The sequence below is a fragment of the Trematomus bernacchii genome, unplaced genomic scaffold (assembly GCF_902827165.1).
Source record: "Trematomus bernacchii unplaced genomic scaffold, fTreBer1.1, whole genome shotgun sequence".
Lineage (NCBI taxonomy): Eukaryota > Metazoa > Chordata > Actinopteri > Perciformes > Nototheniidae > Trematomus > Trematomus bernacchii.
Window position 1 is genome coordinate 7,266,574 of NW_022987564.1, and position 26,838 is coordinate 7,293,411.

Genomic DNA, 26,838 nt, shown 5'->3' on the forward strand with positions numbered 1-26,838 from the left:
ATAGTAGGTCTTGCTCCTCATAATTTGCCCAATATTTTTTTTGGTAGGTGACAACTATTGCACTAAATGACGTAGGAGGAGGGATTTGGCAGGAAGTGTTTCCTAATATGGCTCGAGAAGGACGAGATTCCCCCAGTAAACGCATTGATATGCGCGACCACGCAGACAACCGTAAAGCCCTTCTTGCAGCACCCACGCGCACTACCAAGCTGGGGAAGCCTTGTGCTCCCTGCTGTTAAATAACTGTGGGTAGACAGGGGGGTCTTTCTATGTCAAGGTGTGCGAAAGAAAAGAGAACTTAATACAACAAGTACAATAAAAGCCATTCCTGTTTTTGTATTTTTGTCAGAAACACTTTTCCATCCTCATCTTTACACATGCATTCAGGCACAGAGAATATTTCAAAAATGATTTAAGAGCTATTATTATTATTATTATTATTATTATATATACTTGTTCTTTGTATTATTCATACACCATTTTCATAAATAATAAATAGTGTCAGAGAGATGATTGTTAAATTCTATGATCAATGTGGAAGCTTCTGTTTTTTCTAATTTTGTATTAAAATGAATGAATGATAACATAGACTGTTGTTTCTGCCCATCCCTGAAAATAAACTCCAAATGCAGCAATACTATCAACATCACTGCTTTAAATGATATTAATATTAGTAGGTCAAAATCAGTTTAGCAAGGTTCTAGATGTGGGAAAGGTGCATGTTTGTGCTTATTCATTCATAGAGGTGGATAGTGTCGTCTAAAGTGTCCATTTCACACAGCTTATTGATGCTCTGCAAGACATCTCCCCATGACTCATCCTGAAGGTTTCAGCACCGTGGACAGCGCCAAGCCCTGAGCTCTGTTCCCAATGCCCATGCACCGCTCAGCCCTGCCCAACATGAAACAATACCGTCTCAATCAACCCTTCCCCAGGGTCTTATTGAGAAAATCCGTGTGTGTACTGGAGGGGAAGGAAGGGGGGGTGTATTGATCATTATTTACAAGAATTGAGAGTGGACCGCAGTGGGAGGAGCAACCGGGATGCCGCATTTTTCTGAATGAAATTACTCCCTATACAGCCCCCTCCCCAATCACCCCGCATCCTCAATTCCGGCACCTCATTGGTCGAGCCTCCCAGTCACTGACGTCAGACAGGCTCTCTTGTGGTAGAGTCCGCGCGCAAGAGCATCCATTCTGCCTCCCGTAAGCGCCCAGGAGAGATTGAAGAAAAGGAGATGCAAGAGACTGAGTTTTGCAGAACTTTGATGAAGACAGGAGCCCGGAGCAGGACGTTTCTCCTTTTTTAGACTGGAACCGAGCATCTCCGCGGACAGCATCCCCACATCTCCATCATCTGCCTTGGGTCTGATAAGAGGAGAGCACGTTTTTTAAAAAACTCTTACAAAATAATCAAGGAATCGCGTTAACAAGGTGAGATTAATTTCTTAAATTCATGTATACCTGTATGTGTTATGCATGATCGTGTGTCGGGGACATCCTCTGCTGTGCAATGGACCTGCAAGTGTATTATACAACAGGGTCCTCCGCACCAGTACGTGGGATATACCTCCTTACTGAGATGCGAGAGGGAGGATGAGACATTCCTGATTCATTTAAAAAAAAAACTCCTGCATAAGCAAAGAATAATCTTTCAATTGTATAAATAGCTTGTGGTATTTTCTTTCAGTACACGTTGATAGACGCTAAAGAACAAGCTGATAAGAGAGGCATCGTAACCTTGCAAATCTTAAAATAGCCTAATGAAGAGCACAGGCTTTCTCATTCATGAAGACTGCATGTAATCCGCCAGAGGTTTACACAGTTCAGTTAAACATCATATTTGGATATTACCAAAAAGGGAAACCCTCACAATCTAGCTCACCATCGTCATCTGGAAGAGAGTTTACAGATTCAATTTTAACCAGACACAAATACATATATATTTAAGATGGCTGGAAGCACCTGAAACGTGCGCAGGATAAAAACCAAGGGTCGAAGCCGGTAACAGCTCCGATTCAGAAAAAACATGAATGATAGTTTAATCAATGCAGCCTAATGGTGCATTCATGTTTTGATAACTCTATTCATCAAGTTGAATTAAGCCTACATATTTGACTTCACGATTGACTATGATTTGCGTGGCTTCCCGCACGACTATAATGACGTCACTTACATTTCAGTAGCAGAATAAATACAATTATTTTTAAATAAACACATTTGTATTGTGCTGGTGGGTCAGTTATCTAAGAAATTCAATTTGAGATGGCTCATTTTAAAAGGATAGAATGGGGCTTTTTCATTTTAAATGTCTTGTTCAAGTTCTTTCGATGTTCATTTTTCAATTGCACGCTAAAGGCTAGGTTTTTTTTGTGTGTCATTTTTAATAAATAATAATAATACATCTGTACTGCCCCTTTATAATAAAATACCCAATACTAAACAACATTGTAACATTACAAGTAATGGGAGCATGACAACCTTAAATACATCTTAATGCACTATAGTGATAATCTATTTTGTAGATTAACAGCTCAAGATAACAACAATATAACATCTTAAATCATTAAGTCCTTTTCTGCTGTAGATGCCACATCCGGCCTCTAAAGGCAGAAAACCACAGCTTCTGGTTGAGGAAAGCCATTTTACTGGACAGATGGATATGCTAATGACCCATTAGAGCTAATGAAAACATTGTTCTGCTTTTTTTCTCTCAGGTTGTCCGTGTGACTGCTGAGAAGCCATGATCCTGAACGCGTCTGACCTGGGCTGGGATGAGTCCTCAGGTTCAGACCCCTTCTTCCCACTGGACAAACTTGAAAGCTCACCTGAATATGAAGTCCCACCCCTCACCGTGTGGGGCGTGGCCCTGTGTATTTCAGGAACTCTCATTGCCACAGAAAATGCCATAGTTGTCACCACCATCCTGGCCACACCTTCTCTTCGCGCCCCCGTTTTCCTGCTGCTCGCTAGCCTCGGATTGGCTGATCTCCTGGCGGGCGTTGCTCTGATCTTGCACTTCCTCTTCCTGTTCTGCGTGGAGCCCAGTGATTGGTCAGAATTGATAACCTCAGGACTACTGGTGACATCCCTGACTGCCTCTCTCTGTAGCCTGATGGGTGTCGCTTTGGACCGATACCTGTCTCTAAGCAACGCCCTCACCTATGGGTCGAGCCAATCACGTAACAGAGCCGCCATCCTGCTGCTGCTGGTCTGGGTGGGGGCGTGCATCATCGGGGCGGGGCCTGCGATGGGATGGCACTGTCTGGGTATGCCAAACTCCTGTTCTGTAGCACGACCTCTGACCCGGACTTACCTGTCGCTGCTGTGCGGTGGCTTCCTGGTGGTTGTTATGATAACCCTACAATTGTACGCTGGGATCTGCCGTGTGGCGAGGCGGCACGCCCACGCCATAGCCACCCAGAGGCACTTCCTCCCTGCCAACCACTCGTATGCAAGCAAACACAGCAGTGGGAGGGGCTTCTCTCGACTGATCCTGGTGCTCAGTGTGTTTGTGGGCTGCTGGATGCCCTTCTCCCTCTGGGGGCTGCTGGGGGACGCGTCCAGCCCTCCTCTGTACACCTATGCCACTTTGGTGCCAGCGGCGGGCAGCTCGCTGCTGAACCCGATCCTCTACAGTCTGAGAAACAAAGACATTCGCAAGGTGCTGCTCCAGGCCTGCTGCCCGCACAGATACACACAAAACACACACACAAACTACCCTGCCGATGTGTAGACTGCCAAACCTCACCATGGGACTCAAAGCACCACACAATCTATGCCAGACATATCACTGTTTGTGTGCCAAGATAGCTGCATTGACCATCATCCAGAACATGAAGTCTCGCTCACACACACACACACACACACACACACAGCACTTCTCAGAGAGATAAAGTTCCTCCTCTGCAAATCAGAATGTTCTGGCCTGTCCTGGTTGGCAGACATTTTTGGACTACAGACTAAACGTACTGTCTTGTTTGTACTTTGTGCCTCATTCTCAGTCAATTGTAGCTCCACTGAAACAATCACAGGGATGCTTAATATGGTATACCCCCACTCATAGAAAGTGGATTTAATCACCATTGGCACTTTATGGCGGGAGGAAGGGATTGGTTTTAAATGTAAGCCTGTTACAGTGTAATGACATGTGAGCAAAAGCCAAATTGTATTTACTTGAATGTCTAGAAAACAAAATGTTCTAGATCTTTGAGATTCTATTTTGCACATGCTGTCAAAGGCACTTTGAAAAGGTACTGACCATATGTTCGTGTTGCACAGCCTTTTTGAAATGAATGAATATTTTATACCGATGAATAATAAATATGCTTTTTTTTCTACTTGGCGATGTCAGCACTCTTTTCTTTTACCGCTACCGAGGCTTTTAGAGTTTGTCTCTCTCTATCTCTCACCCTTTAACTCAACAAGGCTCAGACTGCTGCTCTCTATTCCTGTATCTTAAATTATTTGGTGGCTTAAGCAATCTTCAACATCATTACCATCACTCTGCATCCACTGCGTTCTTTTAAAAAAAAACCTACAAAGCAGCCTTGGTATGAGGATGAAGTGATTACGCAAGAGGTTTTCTCTCCTCCTACTCGTTTTCTAAAGTTGAATCCAATTGATTCATGTTCTCACTCACTACAGTCAGCACTGGGCACAAAAGGTGTCCACTGCTGATGTGAAGAAGATGAGTCATGGATAAAGCATGAGTTTTATCCCTAGGCTCGACATTCTTGGTAACTTGTTATTCACATCAAAGCATACACAGTAATCATTCTCGCAGGAAAGAAGACTAAACAATTACTGCAATTCACTCCATCTTTATTGAAATAACTATAATCATTTGGAAATTCAAGGCAGGAGAAGCTTTGGCAAAGCATGCGGTGTGATTGTGCTTCATCACAGGCACATTTAAAATAAGAGGCACTTACTAAACATCAGTCTGTTCTACATCTGACTCATTAACGACAGCTGATAATACAAATGGAAGAAGCAGATCAGTGACCAGTGTGGATAAACAAAATAAAGCTGCACTGACACCGAGATGCAGTATAAAAAAAAGGCACTTATCAGACAAAAACAGTGATTAAAACATCAGAGCCTAGTTGATCCCCAGAAAAGAACGTAAGCAAGAAGAAAAACAAAGCGGATACAGAATGAATCATGTGTGTGTAAAAGGTCTACATATGTTCAGCGTGATCATCATCACAGACCCCAGGTGTCGGCCCTGAGCCACTGCTCCCCCCCCCCCCCATCACACTGAATAATTAATCTATGAATCTGTTGATAACCTTGAACAATGTCTCATTTGCACGCGAATTGTTGTCTGAATACAAAAAGTGAGGAAAGGAAAAGTGATACAAAAATGGGGATATAAAAGGATTGCATCAATTATCGTTAGCTCATATGATTCAATATGTAATATAAACTTTACATCTATATTATATGATAGACGATTGGGCAAATATGTTTTGTCTTTTAACAGAGTACATAGAAATACTGTGTGTGGAAGAGGCTGCGCGAGGTGTGTGTACTACCTCCGTTATCCTTTGCTGTAAAGCGGATCAAATCTGACATTTTGCCCGAAGCAGAGGGCTCATAATAAGAGAAGACGGAGGTGATGTGTTTACGCACGGACTCGGCAGAGAGTCGTGAGCCTCGTCACAACTCTCACATTAACAACAGCGCCGTGTGACAGAAAGCAGTGACGAAAGACAAAACCAGGCACACACACATTTCTCAATCTTTGGACTTTTGCACCTCTGATAGGAATAATTGGGGATAAATAGAAATACATGATTAAGGAATGTGATTTGTAATAGGTCACTTGTACATACTGAAAATCTGACCGACACAGAACATGGACCTCTGCTTCACTGAATGTAATGACAACGTAAATACAAGGAGGTTGTTTCAAGGCTGAGGAGAGTGAAGTGGCTAGTGAAGGAGGAAAAGAGAGGATGATCAGTCTGACCAATTGTCATCGTCAAACTCTGAGGAGTCATCCTCGCTGTCACTGCACTCGACAGCGATACGACGGGACAGGATGGCGGCCACATCGTTGTTAGAGTGATCCCTCTTCTCCTGCTCACGCTGCGCCTCCGTCTTACGCAGGTTGAAACCTAAAGAGGGAGCAAGTGAGGACAGAGAGAGTGAGAGCCTGACAACAGCAGAAGGGCCATCTCTCTTCATGTTCCTATTTTTATCTTAATGAATGCTACTATGAGGACTCATTTGCTTGCTGACATATTAAACAAAAGGTGTCTTTCATACTCAAGAGGTGACAGTTGTAAGTAGTTCCCTTATATTTAGATCAAAGTAGAACCAAAAAAAAAGAGACAATTATAATTTTAAATGTATTTAAGGCAGGGGTGTCAAACTCAATTTCATCGCGGGCCACATTAGCATTATGGTTGCACTCAAAGGGCCGGTTGCAACTTTAAGACTATATAAATATACATATATAAATATATAATATATATTATATAATGTATTTTATTATATTATTGGCTCTGCATTGGATTATTATCAGTCCTGGTAATAACTTCATAAATAACTACGTCTGAAAGCAGAAGTCTAGGGCACATAATTGAAAGCAAATATTCAACAATTACATCAAAACTTTTGAAAGAACATCCATCACATTAATCTGTTTGCAACTTATATATATCAATATTCCAATTACTTGTATATAGACTATTCTGCACTATTTCTATTATATTATATTTTATTTTATTTACTTGCACAATTGTATCTGTTTTATTGTGTTGCACTGTTGGAGGAGCCTGTGACCTAAGAATGTCATTGTCATAACTACACTGTAGCTATGTACATATGACGATACAATGGTATTGTATATTATATTCTTTGCAAGCTCTTGCGGGCCACATAAAATGAAGTCGCGGGCCGGATTTGGCCCCCGGGCCTTGAGTTTGACACCCCTGATTTAAGGTTTGTTGAGTTTTATTTCACTAGAAGCGCTTTAGAGTTTTTACAATTGGGTCTCTGTTAGTACATCATGCACGTCCAAACATGCAGCAATATTCCACTTATTCAGAGCTGGCTGCAAAGTCAAGAAAGAAAAGCAGTAATCGAGGGGTTCATCCCAATATCCCTATGATATGAGCTGGTTGAATTCTCTAAATGAAAAGCAAAGGTGCTTCAAGCCTTCGTTTCCTATCATATTTACCATAGAACACACTAAACCATCTTTGTCCAAAGCAAAGGAGATAATGCCATGGCACAGTTGAATGAAGCCCTATGGATAGATTGGAAACAGCCTTTTTTGAGGGCGTGATCTATTATGGACAGGAATCCTCACTTGATTGAACAGCATCGATCTAGCAACTGTACTTCTATATGTAACAAAGACAGTCGCTTAAAACAAATCTTTAGCGTTTGCTATTGTGTAGTTTGGAGGTTTTTCTTCTTAGTCTTTTCCCAAGTCCTTATGATTTTACCTTCAGAAATGCTCTCGACCTAATTATGTTTTCCATCAAGGTCAAGGGAATCAGTCTGAGGATGTAAGATGTTGTGTTTTTAAATTATAAAATCGCAGCCCCCAAATTCCCTATCCTCAATCACTTGACCTAGAAATCAATCGATTGAGGCAAGCCATTTCACAATTCCTTAAATGCGCTGTAAGGAGTAAAGGAAATAGGGAATAGTAGGCTTGCAGAGACAATGGAAACGAGGACACGCGTGCATCCCATGAATACGCGTTATTGCTATACGTGAATAAATGTATCCATCCCAAGCTCCACAGCCGGCAGAACCTAAACTTCTTAAGGACCGACCCTTTTTACAATTTATATAAATGATGTGGGTCAAAAATATTGATGCCTCTGTACATCTATATGCAGATGATACTGTTCTATACTGTTGCCCTTGCATTTGAACGTCTGCTTTTGACACTTTTCAGTCACATCTGTTCCACCTCAGGTTGGTGTTAAATTCAGACAAGACAAAAGTCATGTTGTTTTCAAATATGAAAAAGTTACCAGCTGTTCTTCCCTGCATCATGTCTGCACAGCATAACCCCATTGAAGCTGTTAACACCTGGAAACCTCTGCTTTAAACCTCATATTGACAATCTCTTCAGGAAACTGAAAGTAAAACTGGGATTCGTTTTTAGAAACAAGGCCTGCTTCTCCACAAGTGCGAGGAAACGGCTTGTAGCTGCCACATTGTTGCCGCTCTTGGACTACGGGGATGTTGTGTACATGAACGCCTCAGCTCACTCCCTTCATCTGCTGGACGCTGTCTACCATGGGGCTCTGAGGTTCATAACCAACTGTAAACCCCTCACACACCATTGCACGCTGTACTCTTTAGTCAACTGGACATCACTATCAATGCGCAGGTCACTGCACTGGTACAAACTCATCTATACCGCTATGCTTGGACTGCTGCCCCTCTACATATCCACTTAGATATCACACAAACAGTACAGCTATAGCCTACGATCTCAAAATGACATCACTCTGTCCGTCCCCTCAGTACGCACGGTGCTTGGGAAAAAAGCCATATCATACTCTGCCCCCTCTGACCTGGAACACACTTCAGCAGGAACTTAAAGTGGACCTATCATGCTATATTTGAATAATATAGTATAGGACCATACCTATATAAGGCATATTTATACTTTTTGTTTTTCAAAATACCAAACAGATCATGCATTTCAGCCATGCCTCATTTTGCTTAATTTTACATTTTTTAGCTCTGTTTTTGCAAGGGCAGATTCAGTGAGAACAGCACCACCTACTGGCCTGGCATATGTACTACAGCGTCTCCAGCGCTTTCGAACGGCAATGGCCGTGGCTGTCTCCTCCTGATTGGTGGAGTTGGCCCAATAGCCGTAGCGCCACCGTCCTGACGTCAGGACAGTGTTCAAATCTGGATCAGTTTTTATCAGATCCGTTGCAGCCCCTTTTTTAGAGATTTGGGTATGGAGGAAAATAGAGAGGGTTGTGTTTTCTGACACTTGGTGAGTTCCCTGGAACACCGGGGACACATATTCATGTATAAAAGACGTACAAAAGTGCATTTTGCATGATAGGTCCCCTTTAAGCTGACCAGTTTGATACCCATCACAGATTCTAAACTCATTTGAAAAAAGCGGGAGAAATCTTCTGTGGGTGTTTGCACCTGCAATATCTGACTACTTTTTACGATGTTTGATTTGATTGTTGCCTCTGTGTTTAGTGTCCTGTCTGTAACTTTGTGTGGTGGTGTACACTGAACAGGTCTCTCTTGAGAATGAGACCTTGTGTCTCAATGAGATTCACCTGTATAAATAAAGGCTAAATAACAACAACAAGTACAACTTCCCAAAGGAAACTCAGTCTTACCCTGCCGGATGGCCTGCAGCAGGTCGTTGCGAGTATCATCCTCCGGCTCAGCTTTGGGAGCCGAGCTGGACTGACCCCCACCAGCAGAGGGAGGATGGGAAGCTGCAGAGCGGTCAAAGGATGAGGGAGGAGGCCCAGGGGGAGGTGGAGGAGGAGGAGGAGGTGGAGGACCTCCAACACCTACAGGCATAGGTGGTGGAGGAGGAGGAGGAGCACCAATGGACATAAAGGGTGGAGGAGGGGGAGCAGGTGGGGAGGGATAGGCAGAGGAGGAGAGCGGAGGAGGAGAAGGTGGGGCCTCAAAACCAGGGGGAGGTGGGGGAGCCCCGAAGCCAGAGGGTGGAGGAGGGGGAGGGGGTGCAGGGGGAGGGGAGAGGTTGGGGCGAGAGTTTGGAGGTGGAGAGGTCATGGGGGGGGGCAGGAGGTGGGTGGCTTGGACTCAGCACGCTGACACGATTCTGGCTCGGTGCTCCGTAGCCTCCGTCATTATACCTGCAAGGAGTGGGAGTTGGAAAAAGGAAAAGTTCAAATAAAAAATAAAAACTGAAACGTTGACTTTAATGAAATATTTTATGTCAACAGGTTTCACATTACTGTTAGTTGAAAGCAATAATATTAAATACATATTATTTAATATTAGGTTAAACTTCATATTATTGCTTTCAACTAACCTAATACGAATCTGTTGACATAATACACTTAATGAAAGTCAAGTTTTTACAGAGCTTAAGTTTCTCTGCGGCTGCATTCTCAGCTGGAGGTAAAGAAACAGTAGGTTTATAATTTGAAAGCTGATTGCAGCTGCACATGTATGTTCAGCACATGTTGGCAGGAGCGGGAGCGCGTGCAGGCTAATTGTGCAACGTGCTACTTACGCCATGTCTGCAGGTGGAGGTGGGAGGAAGTCATCGGTGCCAGGTGGAGAGAGAGGGGCGTCGGGGTCACAGGCGTAGGATCCGGTGCTCTGCTCCAAGCTCTCAGAGTTGAAGCCATCTCCAGATCCAATACTGCCATTCAGACCCTCAGAGGAATTCCTTAAAACAAATTGAAGACATCATTATCAGTCCGAAATTGTTTTCTGTTCAACTCAATCATAAATAGTAGCATGTACGGAGCAAATTGGGCTTTTTGCATATTTTTCTGCGACTATGATACAAATGCATTAAAAGCAGTAGACAGGAATACTGACATTGACACTTGTGGTGTGACTTACACAGCTTTGAAGTAGCATAAAGTACAGTATCAGCAGGAGGAGGCTAGCTTGTCCTTCAGTTAAAGAGCTTGACAGAAAATCTTTGAGTTTTTTCCTTATCAGGCTTCGCTTTAAGGTCGAGAGACTAAAAGATCAAGGTTAAGCTTACTAACTAACTCAGACAAGATTAACCGGCTAAAATAAAAAAAATAGTGCTAGAACAGAAGACTAGAAAATAATGAATAAATGTATTGCACTATTGCTTTAATTGTGTCCATGTTATTTCCTTTTTCTTATATTTCTATAAAAGCAATACACTGACTAAAGAATTAATAACACACGGCAGAAAAAACCCTGCCCTATGGCCCGCTGTGACTCATGCGTTTGTTTACTGTGATTTGCCATTGAGACCCGACCCCCTGAGAACATTTCCAGACAGGACATGCCAGCCTTATCACTGTGTGGAGATCTGTTGATAAGATGGGGGGCTTGTTGAATTTAGTTAGTGCCCATTCTGTACTTTTACTGTGTTGATTAGACAAAGAAATACTGAATTCATCAAGTAATTGTTTTACTTCCTGCTTAAATGCTTTCAAAAGCTACGTGCACCCAGGGATAACAAATATCCACAAAGAGAGGGGGTGTCAGCTCACTTCACACAATCTCTAAACTTACATCAAATCATTCTTCGGCTCCACAAACTCCTCCCCCATCTTACGGCGCTCCCATTCGTCTTTCCTGGTCTTGATCTTTCGCGGATTGAGCGTCCGTTGGTTCAGGTGGTCTTTCTTCTCCTTCTGCTCGGAAAGAAAAGGATGGGTTAGATTCATCAACTTTCATTCGATGTGACCAATAATGTCCACCTGTTCCAACCCCAAAGAGTGCTTCAGGAATAAGTTATGTAAGGATGTTGCACTTCTTGTAACCTTGTCTAAAGGCCCGGACACACCAATCTGACAACAAAGAACTGACACAGACGGACCCCGACTGTTGCGTCGCCTTGCGTCTCTGCGTCTTGGCCATGTGTCGCACTGGAACACACCGCAAAGACTTCAGCCGACGGCCAAGAAGCACGTACGAACTGCGCATGCGTGAGTGGCAATAACTCTCCTTACCAGCAGGCGGCGGTAGTGTGTATTCGTCATTCAAAAGAGGCAACAACCGGAAGACAGACTGCGTGATAACCGAGAGAAGAAGAACAGACTGCGTGATATAAACAAACAACAAATAGCGTGTGCGTTCCATTTTCACTCTACAGCGAGAAGCTCATGGGGCTTTCCCGAACCTGTGTCGAGAGCTGGAGTTAAATGAAATCTCAGATTTGCCTTCTTAATAGTTTGTTTGGGTCCCTCACTTCCGTTTCGCTTCTCATGCACTGATTCGCTAGCTGAACAGCCAATCAGAGTGATTTCTTTTGCCGACTGCCCGCCGATTCAACATTTTCGGCCGAAAAGGCGTCGGCCCGGCTGAAAAAACCCGACGGTGCGGGACACACCAATCTGAGTAGGGCGTGTCGACGCTCATCGTTGGCCTGACGCCCACCGACGCCGATAATCGGCCTGGTGTGTCCGTGCCTTTAAAGTCTATATTGTTGTAATTTTGCTACATGCCTGAAATTAGATCTCTGATTAACACATGCTTGCGAGATGTTTTTGTTTTGTTTGAAGACATATAACATGTCAGTAGGTATGCCCACTCAAGACTTGTGAAGCTTTAAAGTCTCTAAAATAAGGCTAAATGAGACCACAGAGGTTGACATCACACTGAACAAGGAGGGCACGCTGAAGTCATGTGACTGTGGCGTCGTTTATAGCCTGAACAACCCACTCTTTACTGTTGGTGATTGCAGTAACGTTTCAGAAATCTTTGAAAGTGGTGTTAAATGTGAACATTTTAATGTGTGGAGGGATCAAGAAGGATTCCAACTTCCGAGTTGGTCGACAAAAACACATCATCCCTGCAGCACTCTGTGTCGGTGGTGTTACTGGTGTTGTGTTTATGAGGATGTTACTGTGTCTCACTCTGTGCTTGCGTCTCTCCTTCATGATGTCCTTGGTGTCCTGCAGCATCTTCTCCTTCCACAGTTCAAAGAAGTAGGAGGGGTCAGTGTAAAACTTCAGGGCATCCTTCCCATCGTCCCTGTGGATAACCATTTACAAAACATTAGAACTAAACTTAGGTCTTAGTTCCACTTAATGTTATCTTGCGTCCACACACATAAAACAACACAAGTGTCCGCTGAAAGATATTTATCTTTATGGGTCGATATATTTATAAACCGTAACACTTCCTCTTTTTAGCTCAAAAATAAAAAGGTCATTTTCTTTTCGCACATACCAATGAGTATGCAGAAAATTAAATGTCCCTATTATGTAGAGAATAAAATAATACAATTTATGTTCGAAAAACTTCACAGAACAAGTCTTTGCTACATTATTGGAAGAGCTTACACTCACGCTACTTATTATTGATGCCACTGCTGTGCTAACTGATTAAACAGTCTTCACCCTCTAACACCCAAAGCCCCTTATTTTCTGGTTTCTAATTAATCGTACTTCCTCATGCACAATTAACATTCAAGATATCAAGAATATTAATCAGCTGGGTTCCGACATATGGTTATTTGTAAGAGAAAGTATATACACATGAGAGGTGCAAAGCTAATAAAACATCTCAATATAAAAAACATTCTTGTTCTCCCAACAGAACTTAATTAGTGCTACTTTAATTCTGTATACTTATTATACTTACAAGCAGGGATATTTATATGTAATGTAACATATATAGTCCTTTTGCTATCAACGTTATCTGAGTTTAGGTTGGTTTCATTATGTTTGATTGTTGCATGTTACACGAACTGGCATAGCACTTATTATATGTTCCTTTCCATAAGGCCTGGGTAAAAACAAATCCCCTTTAACATTCTAACACACTCATAAATTATAGCCAAGAGAATTAAAATCTCAAGCATAAAAAAAAAACGTTCTAATCCTCCCGCTCCTTGATGCATATGCATTAGAGAGGCGAGAATACATAATGTATAGTCATGACCAACATGTAGCATGCAAATGTGTTTCAATGTGTGCACATGTGCATGCACGTGTTCTTCATGATCCATGCATGCTTCAGTGAGTGAATATGAGCCATGGAGGGGAGTCTGTGAGTCTGCTGAGCCTCACCGGTATTGGCTGAGGTAGTTGAGAGGTGGCGGTGGATTACAGGTCTCGTAGGTGTCCTGGACTGGCATCGGCAGGGACGGCCTGGTGAACAGCTGCTGGTCCTGGGTCAGACTGCTGCGGAAGGCCTTACGGGTAGTGATGGCCTGCAGAGACACTGAGAGAGAAACAGACGAGGAAATAGAGAGTTAATTATATTCATTTTGCTCAAGGGTAAGATTGTATTTTAATAGGAAAGTCGTGAGACGTGTAAAACTGGTTTTAAAAATAAACTGAAAATGTTAATGTTCATTTAACCATATTCAAAATAAAGAACTTCTCTGACAGTAATATACAGGAAGTAGTAACAGTAACACAAGTAGCATTAACATGAGGGAGACCTTACCCTCCTCTTCTTTGGGGTCCAGCTGGGTGACTTTAACCTGCAGTTGGTCCACTCGATCTCCCAGTGTATTGACTCTGATTGCGAATGCTCCAGCCTGGACAAACAGCTCCCCGAACACATCCTCTGCATATTTACCTACACACAGAAACAGCGTCATTATTTTCATTCATTAAAGGAATACTTCACCTTGAAAAATATCCCTTGTATATCAAATACTTAGCCGATGTAACCTTGAATTAGTAACACTTTTTTTTATCTCATATGCTTCTGCAGAAACAGTCTACGCACAAACTAGTAGCACGGCTGCGTAAGCCTGAGGCAGACAATGAAGAAGAGTTTTGAATAATAAGGTTTAAACCAAAATGCATGTGTTTGGGATCCAGTGTAAATATGACTGCATTAGTTAGTGTTGGATAATACTTCAAAAGCAGTGAGAGTGTGTAAACAGATTATTTGATAATGTTTTGCTGTATTTACACACACTCCCTATTTACTTTAAGTCATTCAAGATTTTTTTTACATTTTTCTAACCGTGGAGGCCTGCAAGAAAAAAAATGTGTTCCCATAATTCAAGCTAACAAGTAGTGAGTAATTGATATATGAATAATTTTTCATTTGAAGTATTGGTTTTACGCGTGCACAATCAATGCATATTCAGAACTACATTCAAATAAAACACGTGCAAATAAACACATGTCATACACATTTGCAACATGTGGAAATTATCATATTTTAATGACATAATGATGCCCGACCCCACACAGCAGACACTCACTGAGGCTGCCCAGCTGGCGGATGATGTTGGCCAAGCTGATATTGGTGACACATTCCAGCTCACTGCGGATGTTGACAGGGATGGTCTGGCGGCACACATGCCGCGGCTCGATATTCCTCGTTACCAGAGGCATGGTGGGGTTTTGTGGGAAGTGGGGCCCAACCCTGGTGGGTAAGAGGAGGTGGGTCATTTGAAGGAAAGACATACAACACAAAAGTGACTTAAAGACAGCACGAATACATATCATCGTCTATAACAGGCAGTTTCGATACCAACTCTTTATCTAAAATATTTTAGAGCTCATCGGATTCATATTTTCAAGCAATTCACCTTCCATTAAGTGTCAAACATGACAGTTCCCAGCATCTCAAATGTAACGATTCGCTGCTTTTTAAATTTTTGTTGGTTCAATAAAACATGATTTACGATAATAAATAGATGGCTTCATAGCGAAAATAATTGTTATTTCTATCCCAAAATGAGTCACTCGTGACCAAGACACGTATGTATAAATAAACCCCAAGCCAGACAGAGTTAAAGCAGAAGCAAAACTAAAAGCCACGCTCTTACTCCCGGAAAACATCCAGCTGACACCCAGTTTTTGTGTCACCACCCAGAAAAGTCAACATACAAAGAAATACAATTGTTGCCGATGGTAATATCAGTATGATTTCTACACCATTAGGCTTATAGCAGTGTCGATATTCATAATTATATCGTACAAATCGCAGTCAGTGTGTGACAAAGTAAACTCCCCACACAAAGCAGTAACTCTACAGTGCTACATGGTATCTGTTCAGAAAATGACAACTCCCATAGGTGCTCAGAAATATGCAGACTGCAGACTGCAGGCAGAATTGAGCTTACTGTAAGTATACCCTGCAATGCTTCCTATTCCCCTAATTACAAGTATTTAATGTTAATGCTGGGGCTACAGAGAATAGTGAGGTCATGATACAAATGGCCAGTGATGGAAGAAGTATTTAGATGCTTTACTTGAGTAAAAGCACCACATCATTACCTTATTCTCAAAATAAGTAAAGGTCCTGCTTTCAAAATCTTACTTAAGTAAAAGTACACAATTATTATCAGCAAAATCTATTTAAATGATAAAAAAGTCAAAGTAATCATTGTGCAGGAAAATGGCCTTTATGTGTGTATATAATTATATTAATATATGTGACATTTCTTGATAGTATTGTTGCATCAAGTAGCATTTTACTGTTGTAGACAAACAAAGTACTTATTGACTTTTTGTAAAATATTTAAATGATTTGACTCTTTTGTGACTTAGTAACCTAGTCCACTAGCTTAAATTGTAAACATTCAATTTGTTAAAAATGTGCTAAAGCTGTTAAATAAACATAGTGGAGTAAAATGACATTATTTACCTCGGAGTACAGTATAGTAAGTAGCATAAAATGGTACCTCAAAATTGGACTTAAGTAGAGACCTTGAGTTAATGTAGTTACTTCCCACCTCTGCAAATGGCAATACTAGGTGTATTCAAATCTGTACTTTGCTTTGGGTTGACAGCCCTTTTGTCATGCGTGTTTTCAACCCGAGAATGCTTTAGTTTAAGGTCAGGTTAATCTAGTTATTAATGATAAAGTGGAACTGGTTACAGCTGTACCACACATACAGCTCCGCGCTGTGCGGTCAATGTGTCAGTAACGTACAGTCATTCTCTGTCAAATTCACAAATCGAAATGATAAATGTAAAATGTTTAAATATATGTAATACCTTGTATGAAAACAATGCACATTATTGTGAAAAGCCGCTACTAGAGAACCATTCAGGCATAAACGGTTCACTTTTACGCCCACAACATTAGCTAAAATGGGCTAAAATTTGGGATCTCGGCCTTGTCAGAGCAGGAAGTAACTTGTAGGCGCTCCTTATCTCGAAGAAACAGCCACACAAAGGTATGTTCAAACCCCCTCACTTTACGGGAAGAATACCGACTTAATATACTTTACTTACCGTCAAAATTGGCAACTGTAGACTCTCTCTATACAATGGTTGTTATCCGGTCTCAAGATTTCCACAAGAAAATGTTAAGCGGTACAGTACATGGGCGAGCTAAACAGATTCCTCAAGTCCCGGGATTCAGAACTTCTGATTGGACGAGGGACTGAGATCCTCAAAGCTGATTGGCTACTGCGCCTGTCATTTGTTTTCGCTGAGAACAGGATGTGGAAATGTCAACGCAAAAAGCGCAACTCCACCCTGATTAGTGGCCAACATCTGTCCGTAATTTGCGTAACCAAGGGTGGGGAAGAGACACATTCCTACGTGCGCTTCAGCGAGCTGGAACGCGTCCGAAGAATGACTGGCATTGGCCATTATGCATAAGAGCTCATTGTGGAGAAAACCACTTATGAGGACAAATAATAATGTCCCGTGAGCCTTTCTTGTTCGGTGTTAAGTGCATCCTTCACCACAGCTTAAACTGGAAGTACACACGGTTTATGGGATTTGAAGCCATCAAGCCTCCAGTAAAAGGTTAAATCATTTATCTAAGTATGGGAATGTGTTGTAAATGATATTGACACAATTTGTTTAAATGCTGCAATAAGTAATTATAGCCTTGTCTTGTGGCATGGTGCCTAAATATTGGACGTATTTGTTTTGGAATTAGGCAATTATTTCAGTCACTTCGTATTTATTTTATTACATCGTAAGTGTTTAAAGGAAAATGCAAACTTAGTAACTAAATTAATACTCTTAAAATTCAATGGAAATAAACACACACCTGCACCTAAAATCAGCTTACATGTCACATAGATCATAATTATATTAGTATACTTGCATATATTTTGATGATAAGGATTCCCTAAGGACAGACAAATTAAGGACTGCTGGCTTTATTTCATATTTTATTATTGTATCAATGCACATTTATACAACTTTCTTTTCTTCTTTGTATATTTTACAGACACCTTGTCTCAATACAATCTTCAATGTAAACAATTATTGCACATAAAAAGCATTTAACTCATACAAAGATGTACAGAAATACATTAAATAAAGCTGAATCTACATTATCTGCTGAATATACATTCAAAGTCAAGTCAAGTATCAAAATGATTGCATATTGCATAGGAAGTGGTGCACTGTATAACATAACATGATATTGATAACCTCGCACTTCTGAAAATAAATAAATGACAATGTGTAGCTACCTCAATATTTGATCAAATGAGTTTCCATTATCTACAGACACAATAGTATTTCAACTGCGGGTGGAGTCACACAAAGCCAGATGTTTCCATCGCCACTAGAGGGAGATCACATCATGTTAAGAACTGTTATAGAAAAAGTTCCTTGTAAGATAAGGGCATCAACACCGACAGTTTTTGGATTGACCTTCTCCTTCCTGTTTGAGGGCCATCCACAATGTCCGGTCGTGTGCGTGTGCACCTGTGTTCCTTCATTCAGTGTCATCGCCTTGTGTTGGCCCAGCTCAGTGTGTATGAGCTGTGAACATGTTCAACTGTCTGTTTGAGCACACTGCCTCCCTCTCCTGCAGAGCTGTGGACCAGCTGGAGTCCAGAGGCTTGGAGACCCTGTAGGACACTGAACCAATAGCGGAGCACTTCCTCATTTGTCCCGCCCACCTCAAACCCAGCCCATTGCAGGTGCACTGTGGCAACAATGTGATGGACACTCTGCAGAGTTTCTGACTCAATCCAATTCTGGAAAACTCTCCACTCAGCACTCAGCAGGTCAGCATACAGGAAGTGAACCTATAGAGAATACAGAGAAGAGAATACTGAGTGATTATCATCCTGCAGGACGGCATAATCAGGTTTTCACAATCCAAACTACGTGAAATACCGGGAATCTGTTTTTATTGATATTGCAATGGGTGAGTGTGTTGGAATACACAAGAATTGTAAAAATCTTTTCCTTACTCAATGTCATGTTACTGTATGCATTTTTAATCATAACAACTTATCATGATTCATGTTGTGCAGCCTATCTGCTTTCCAAAGCATTCCTGTTGCTTTGTAATCACAAATCAGTAAAAACACATACTTTAAAGCCAAATTCAAACATAATTACATTTTAATATATAGGAGTCATGACAAATTCGTCTTATATAAAGACACATTATCTTTTCTATGGACTGTCTATGTTGTGAATGTAGTATCTTATTAATCTATACACATGACACCAATTGCATGTCTGTCAGTCCTGGGAGAGGGATCCCTCCTCTGCCCTCCCCAAGGTTTCTTCCGTTTTTTCCCATTAACTGTGGGGTTTCTTTGTGAGTATTTCTTTGTCCGATGTGAGTATCTAAGGACAAAGGGTGTTGTATTCTTCAAAAATTGTAAACCCACTGAGACAAGTGTAACATTTGTAATATTGGGCTATATAAATAAACTGTAATTTATCGATAGATTGAGCTTTTTTATTATGTCAATCCACAAATACCCAGACTGTAGGTATATAGTTCCCTCTTGTGGCTGCAGGAAGTAACCAGCGTGTGATTCACTCACTTTAATTGTTGCCATGGCAGCCAGGGATGGCGCAGAGCCCTGTTGCTATGGGAACGTAGAAGTAAGAGAGCTTTCTGGGTATGTTGGGGTGAAATTATTATGAAGGTACGTATGTTCTCGGCACTGTTTCTCCACTTATCCATGTGTCTGTGAGTGTGTGTGTGTGTGTTTCTATGTGTGTGTGTGTGTGTGTGTGTGTCTTACTGTGTGATGTCCCAGTGCAGCCATGATGTCTGCCAGTGTTTGAGAAACACTTCCTCGGTTGCCTCTCGTCTTCTGCTTGCGCCTCTTTGGAGCCCGCCACTCCAGCCACATCTTGTGCCGGTGGACCACCCCTCTGTCGTCATGGTTACCGACCAAACTGTTGCCAAGGTGACCACCAGATGCATTGGAGTTGCTGGGATCAAAACTGTGTACTTCACATCCCAGCCCTGACACTGTCTTTAGAAAGTCTGCATCTCCTCCATCCATACTGAAGAGACAAAGACAAATAAAGAGACACAGTGAGCCAGCGAGCAGAGGGGGGGTTTGAAGATTATTGCATGCATGATTAAATATGCATTGTTTATTCTCACTCTGCCAGCGTTATGAATGCATAAGCATCCCAGCACATGCACTGAGACATGGATATAGTGTAGAGACATATTGTCTTATTGTCTTTATTAGGATCCCCATTAGCACTAGCATGAGCATTGGCTATTCTTCCTGGGGTCCTCACACACACAAAACATACATAAAACATACATAAACATACATACAACAAAATTAAAACAAAACAAAACAGCTCATAATTTCATGCAATTTACAGTGCTGTATGAAGTGAAAACTAAAATGGTCATTCAATTATCACCATCCCAAGGCCAAACAAAAGTCAATACAAATAAGTGTACATAATAATATATACATACATAGCCACAGGCACAGTTCAAATGTACTTTATAATACTTAAATAATTTCTTAGCAACCTTTTGAAATGTACTTGAGAATTTTCCTGAATGATGTGGATCGGTAAAGAGTTCCAGCTGACCATGGCTCTGTACATGACTGTTTTCTGTCCCATATTTGATTTAGATGTGGGTAATACAAACCTTCCTTCTATTGTATGTCGTGTTTGATAGTTATGTTGAGCATATTGCGCTATAAACCTTTGTGATAATATATGTGGTGAGTGAGTCACTGTAATATTTCTGACAAAATTTCACAAAATATAAGTTGACCTCTGTCTGACAGTTAACCATTTCAGTGTCTCCAGCATTTCAGTGACTCTGGTTCTGTAGGAGCACTGCAGTGCACATCGTGCTGCCTTATTTTGTGCTACTTGTAGTTTGTTTAAATCTTTTTCAGCAGCACTAGACCATATAACCAAACAATAATCAAGCTGCGACAGAACCAAAGCATCCAAAACTTGTGTTCTGACATCCATTGGCAAATATTTTACAATTATTTTTACAAGTGACACACCCCTTCCCATTTTACATACAACATTATCAATTTGTTTAGACCAAGATAATTTATGATTTATAATTTACAATGTTGTCTCATTGACCTGTTCAATTTGAATATGGTTTAAATGTAGTTGCAATTTTGGTTCACCTTTTAACTGATGATTTGATCCTATTAATAAAGATTTTGTTTTTCCCGCATTAAGTACCAACTTATTATTTATGACCCACTCTGATATCAGTAGTAGATCTTTATTCATAACATTTGTCAACTCTCTTGTAGTTGATGCTGCATAATATATTGTTGAGTCATCTGCATACATTACAATTTTAGCTTTTTCTAACACTAATGGTAGGTCATTTGTAAAAATAGAAAATAAAAGTGGTCCCAAACAACTACCCTGAGGTACTCCACAAGTGACTGTTTTCATCTTTAAGAGACTTCCATTAAAAAAAACAGTTTGACTTCGATTTGTCAGGTAACTTTCTAACCACCTCAGCGTTTCAACATCAAAACCATATTGTTCCAGCTTGTGTAACAACAAAGAATGGTCAATGACATCAAAAGCAGAACTAAAATCAAGTAGTACTGCACCCACTAACTTCCTATTATCTAGTTCGCCCTTCCAGTCATCTGTCATTTGTGTTAAAGCGGTGCATGTCAAATGGCCAGGTCTGTAAGCATGTTGATACACAGTATTAAGCTTGTTACCTTCAAAGTATTTTTGTATTTGATTGAAAATTATTCTCTCCATTATCTTTGCTAACGCTGGTAACAAACTTATTGGGAGGCTATTTGTACCAGAAAATGGTCCAGCTGGATCTTTTGCAAGTGGAATAATTTTTGCTATTTTCCATGCCTGTGGGCAAATACATTTTTCAATACTCAAATGTATAATATGACAGATAGGCTATGCAACAAAATTAGCAACATATCTAAGAAATGTACCAACTAAATTATCCACACCTGGTGGTTTATCATTACATTTACCTAGTAGACATTCAACATCTGTAATTGTCACTTTTTCTATTTTAAATGTACACTTCTTATTTTTCATAATCAAATCATTTATTAGAAATGTGGAGTTTATAGTTTGATTCATATTTCTGCTCAAATGATTCACTTTATCAAGAAAAAAATCATTGTATATATGGGCTCACCTAAAGGAGTACGCAACACACGGGGTATCTGCAGCTGGAAGGAGCCAGTCCTCAGCACACAGCAGCCAGCGGGGGGGGTCTGCAGGGGGCTGCGAGGCTTCAGTCTCACCTGGAGACAACACTATGGGGCAGCTCAGCTGGAGATGACGGGACAAAAGAGTAGAGGGTCACGTGAGAAGGACTGGACAAGGTTTTTAGCCAGAATTAGCCAACAACTAAAGAGAGAGGAAGTTAAAGAAGAAGTTGTGTGAAAGCGGGTTCTTGTTAAATGTGTGAGAACATTTCAGACAGAGAGATGTGTCAAGTAGGTAAAGCAAATAGTTTTCTGTTACATTTTAACCTGAAATTTGAGATTCATGTTGATGATAATCCTTATATTGATCACATAATTTGTTGTATTTGTTTTTAAGAACACCTGATTCTGATTTAACTTGCAGTACTGTAATTGAATATTTACAGAACTAAATCAGCACAATATACTTTGGATTTTAAACGTTTCCCTGCAGTTCCTCAGCACTTAGTGTTATCTAGGTCTTAAGTCTTGTATGGGAGTTTGCAGTGTGGAACCGAAAGTCTTCTCTGGCTTCAGATTTTGCAGATTTCTGCTGCCAGGATACTGACAGCGCCTGACTGATCATATTACTGCTGTGTTAACCTCCACGCTGGAAGTCTGCAGTCGTAGAAGTGAAGTGAAGGAGTTGAAAAAGTGAAGTTTTTATTGATTACGGGCTTGGCAGGATGTAACTCCTGGCTAGTCTCTGTAGATCCCCCGTGAGCAGGACTGTAGCTGGAGACCTTCAGGGAGGGCCCAACATATTTGACCAGTGGTTCTCACCCTGAGGGTCGTGACCCCGCCCCGACAAATTGGTCACAAGATAAATCTGAGAGTTAAAAAAATGATCACAAAGATTGCAACATTTATTCTCTCTGATGTTTCAATAATATATTTTTTCTTCTTATGAAATTCTGGAAAGTTTTACTTTTTAAAGCATATGCAAATTACTCAATCTTAAAAAGGACATTTTGGTTAAAGTGCTGACATCTCACTGTCATATACACCCTGTGACGAGGAGTCACAAACAGACTTATTTAAAGGGTCAGAATCCAAAACCATTGGAGGGCACTGTAGTAAACTGTATTTGTAATAAGGGTTACCAAATTTGCTTAAAGCTTTACGTTGTATTTAATCTCAGATTTAAAAGCTGCTCATTCTGTCAGTCTCAGTGATTATCTGCATGATATTACATTTTATTTTATTTACACTTATTTTATTGGTTTTAATTTTGTATTTTTGTATTGGTCAACTATTGGTTTAAATTATTATCTTCTTTAAGGTTTTAAAGGTTTACTCACTTGTATTATTTATGTGGCTTTTAAAATAATTTATCTCTAAGGTTTTATTTTTTACAATATGTTTTATTCTGGCTGCAACTTCTATGGTAAAGTATCTCACAAACTGTGCAGCACACTGTGCACCTCGATGTTCTTAATAAATAAAGTTTTGCTTGCTTGCTTATTATTCTGCAGTCAGTAAAGTATCATGAAATGTTAAAAAAACAGGAAAAATATGCCATGTACAGTGAATACTTTTTTTTTCAAATTGTGTTAGGTATTGTAGGAACCTTTAAAGTGCATTTGGAAATTTCACACATTGACAGCGCAGCAGTATTTGAGGTGATGTTCTGTGCAGTCTACCTGTGGCCTGGTGATGAATGTGATGATGCGATTGAGCTCTGCAGTGAAGGACGGCTCGTCTGATGCCCACGCTTGCAGATCCAGCTTTCTGGGTCCAGTCTGGGAAAATTTGCACATACATGGTATCAATATATTGATATTACCAACAGATGCATGGGAATTTGTAAAGCGTTCTGAATAATGAATATGAATGACAGTAATGTGTGTGAGTGGGTCTCTGCTGCTGCCTACACCCTCTGCCCCAGGTATGAGTGCAGAGGAGGAAGGTCACAGCCTCTGACCTCAGACCTGCTGTGGTTACATATTTTCCTGAGGCAGTGTAACATACAAACACACTCACAAAGAGCCCCCCACCCAACTCAGACTGAACCCTGTGGTCACCATGGCAACCTCGATGGGTAGTGGGGGGGGGGTGATGATTCAAGAATGAGTCAGAGAGTTTAGCCTTGGGCAGAAAAACAGACAGTGAGAGAAAAGAGAATGAAAGAGAGAGGGGATGACGAGTGAAGGAAAAGAGTGTCAGGTATAGGACAGATGCGTGCACACACACACACACACACACACACACACACACACACACACACACACACACACACACACACACACACACACACACACACACACACACACACACACACACACACACACACACACACACACACACACACACACACACACACACACACACACACACACACACACACACACACACACACACACACACACACACACACACACACACACACACACACACACACACACACACACACGAGAGTTGGAGCTTTATGCAACTAAAGGAGAAAAGACAGAAAGAGAGAACAGCTGTCACCTCTGATCTGGGGTCAGTGCTGTCCTCACCTGTTTCACAGAGCTGCAAAAAGCTGCACAAAGAGCTGCAGGGTATTCTTTTTAATGTGTCCCCTGCTTACTTTCAGTTCACATTCAGTGCATTTAGTGCAATTACGTTTAATTAGCGTGAAGGTAAGCAACATGGCAGTTGTTTGAGTAAATCTTCACCTTATATTGTAGGCACTACAATACTATGTAAAAGTCCTCAAATCAAGTAGTGGGGTAGAAGTAGCCTACAAAGTAGCCAACAATTGAAAAATACTGAAGTAAAGTAGGCTACCTGAACATTGTATTTAAGTAGGCTACAGTAGGACTTGAGTAAATGAACATAGTAGGCCTAAGTTACAGCACTGATTATATGTCAGATGTATCTCTCCACCTACCTGGCGTGAATGCATCTCGTTTTCATCCTCATACGCCTGTTCCCCCTCCTTTCTCTCCGCATCCTCCTCCTGTAGGCCCGGACGCAGGGACGGGGATCCCCGTGGACGTGGGTTCCTCTCCGGTTCGATGCTGATAACGGAGAAGGCGAACTCCTGCGGCTCCACCACCCCCTCCCCCCGGGCTGCAGGCAACAGTGGCCCGACTACCATGAGTTGGAGTGCGAGGATAAAAGGAGGGATTAATAGAAGAAGTATTCCCGAGCGGAGGGGAAGACCACCGCAGCCCCAGCACCACCGCGCACAGGCCCACATTCCTCCTCCGTGGCGACGCCGGGGAACATCTCCGGCTCGGTGCCCTGTGACTCAACTCTTTTTTACCGGAGGGCAAGCAAAGGAAAGTCCCTGCTGAGGAGAACACCACTCCTCTTTCTTTCCTGCCAGACCTCCTTCTTCTTCTTCTTTTACCCCCAGGGGAAAGTTGTGATGACGAAGCGCATTCCTCGGTCAACGGTGGCCTTATTGACACAGTGACTGCTTTATTTTAGGCCATAAATAACTCGGGCCTACAGTTTAAAATCAACTTTACTCGGTCATATGGGAAAACAGGTCAACAACGTTAAATGTTGCTAAAGCAATATATAAGTGTATTTTATGGGTTAAACTAAAGAGACTAAAGTTCGGAGACAGTAGACTAGTCATGGTGAATGATTGATTGATAGTTTTCCGCATAAATATTTAAGAACGGTTGCTAAAGTTGTTGCTAAGCGACGCATAGCTTTCCACAAGAATAAGCGGTGACTGTAATATCTCCTATTTAATTTGATTATATTATTATCAATAGTAGCCTATTTGAATAAGTCATGTTATTTATGAAATAAATAGCTTTCAGTTCAGTACTTATTTTTGTCTATTTTGCGTTTAGGCTACTTATTATTATAGGCTACTTTTGTTAAATAAACTAACACTCTGTGGCTAATACACAATTATTTTAACTATGTAGGCTACTTTTACTTTATTAGACTACTGTTCTTAAAGTTGCTACAGTTTTGAGATGTTTGGAAATATTAGTCCTTATTTTACAGCTAGACCTACTAACTTAGGATATTCACATTTAACACAGGCTTCCAAACCAATAATACGTTTATAAAATAGGAAACATGGTTTTATAACAACAGAACATAACGTTTTTAATATTTGCTCCCTCTTGACCAGCGACATTAAACCGATACCTAAATGTTATTGATCAGCAATAAATAATAAGAATAAAACTGACAGGGAGAATTCTGCTGTATAACAAACCTTTAAAGTGTTTTTAGTACATTTCTGTGATAATACAAATGTTATTGTAGGACATTTTACTTAGAATACTGCTGACCATTGAGAATCCTTACAGGTAATGGCATCCTATAAAATGAGGAAAATGTGGGTTTTAGATGGCTAATTTGGTTAATGTGGCTAATTTAAATGAGATGCTGTTATTTTGGTATAGTGCAAAAGAAAAGTCTGAAAGAGCTGCATGCACTTCCTCTCTGTCTGTCATGTAGCGTTACAGTATGTGTTTCCTTCCACATACAGAGGAATGTCACAGCAAACACATTTCCTGCGGCCATGTCTTAGTCTATTTAGTCAGCCTGTTGACAAACTGTACACAAAATGCAGCCTGTAAACTCCCCCCATCTGTTTCCTTTCTCTCACACTCTCTCTGTCTGTCTGGCACACACACACACGCACACACGCACACACAAGCTGCAGATGTATAATGTTTGTTCTATTATAGCAAGTATTCCTGTGAGGACATGAAATGAGCGTGGGTTCCCTTCCTGTCAGCTCTCTGGTACCACCAGCCTTTACGCCGTTACGCTATTCCCTTATTTGGATGAGGAATGTTGAAACAGTACTTTTTTGTACATTTTGTTTCAGTG

The 26,838-nt window shown here is 41.1% G+C and overlaps 3 protein-coding genes across 3 annotated transcripts; 1 reads left to right on the forward strand and 2 right to left on the reverse strand.

Annotated features, from left to right (window-relative positions):
* Positions 1 to 2,742: 2,742 nt before the first annotated feature.
* gpr186 (G protein-coupled receptor 186) lies at positions 2,743 to 4,339 on the forward strand. Its single transcript, XM_034125322.1, has one exon. The coding sequence runs from the start codon at positions 2,743 to 2,745 to the stop codon at positions 3,733 to 3,735; it is 993 nt and encodes a 330-aa protein (XP_033981213.1). The 3' UTR covers positions 3,736 to 4,339.
* A 467-nt stretch (positions 4,340 to 4,806) lies between these two features.
* wasf2 (WASP family member 2) lies at positions 4,807 to 16,975 on the reverse strand. The gene is given in 10 exon segments (XM_034124851.1): positions 4,807 to 6,124; positions 9,353 to 9,758; positions 9,760 to 9,844; positions 10,228 to 10,386; positions 11,220 to 11,341; positions 12,566 to 12,683; positions 13,724 to 13,877; positions 14,106 to 14,240; positions 14,881 to 15,044; positions 16,865 to 16,975. Coding segments are annotated over 9 exon segments (1,470 nt in total). The 5' UTR covers positions 15,014 to 15,044; positions 16,865 to 16,975; the 3' UTR covers positions 4,807 to 5,966.
* Positions 16,976 to 17,651: 676 nt separating this feature from the next.
* On the reverse strand, positions 17,652 to 25,548 carry LOC117477609 (methyltransferase-like protein 24). The gene is made up of 5 exons (XM_034124324.1): positions 24,917 to 25,548; positions 23,685 to 23,783; positions 21,990 to 22,126; positions 19,591 to 19,858; positions 17,652 to 18,630 (listed from the first exon to the last, which is right to left on the reverse strand). The coding sequence occupies exons 1-5, from the start codon at positions 25,226 to 25,228 to the stop codon at positions 18,325 to 18,327; spliced, it is 1,122 nt and encodes a 373-aa protein (XP_033980215.1). The 5' UTR covers positions 25,229 to 25,548; the 3' UTR covers positions 17,652 to 18,324.
* Between the last annotated feature and the right edge of the window lie 1,290 nt (positions 25,549 to 26,838).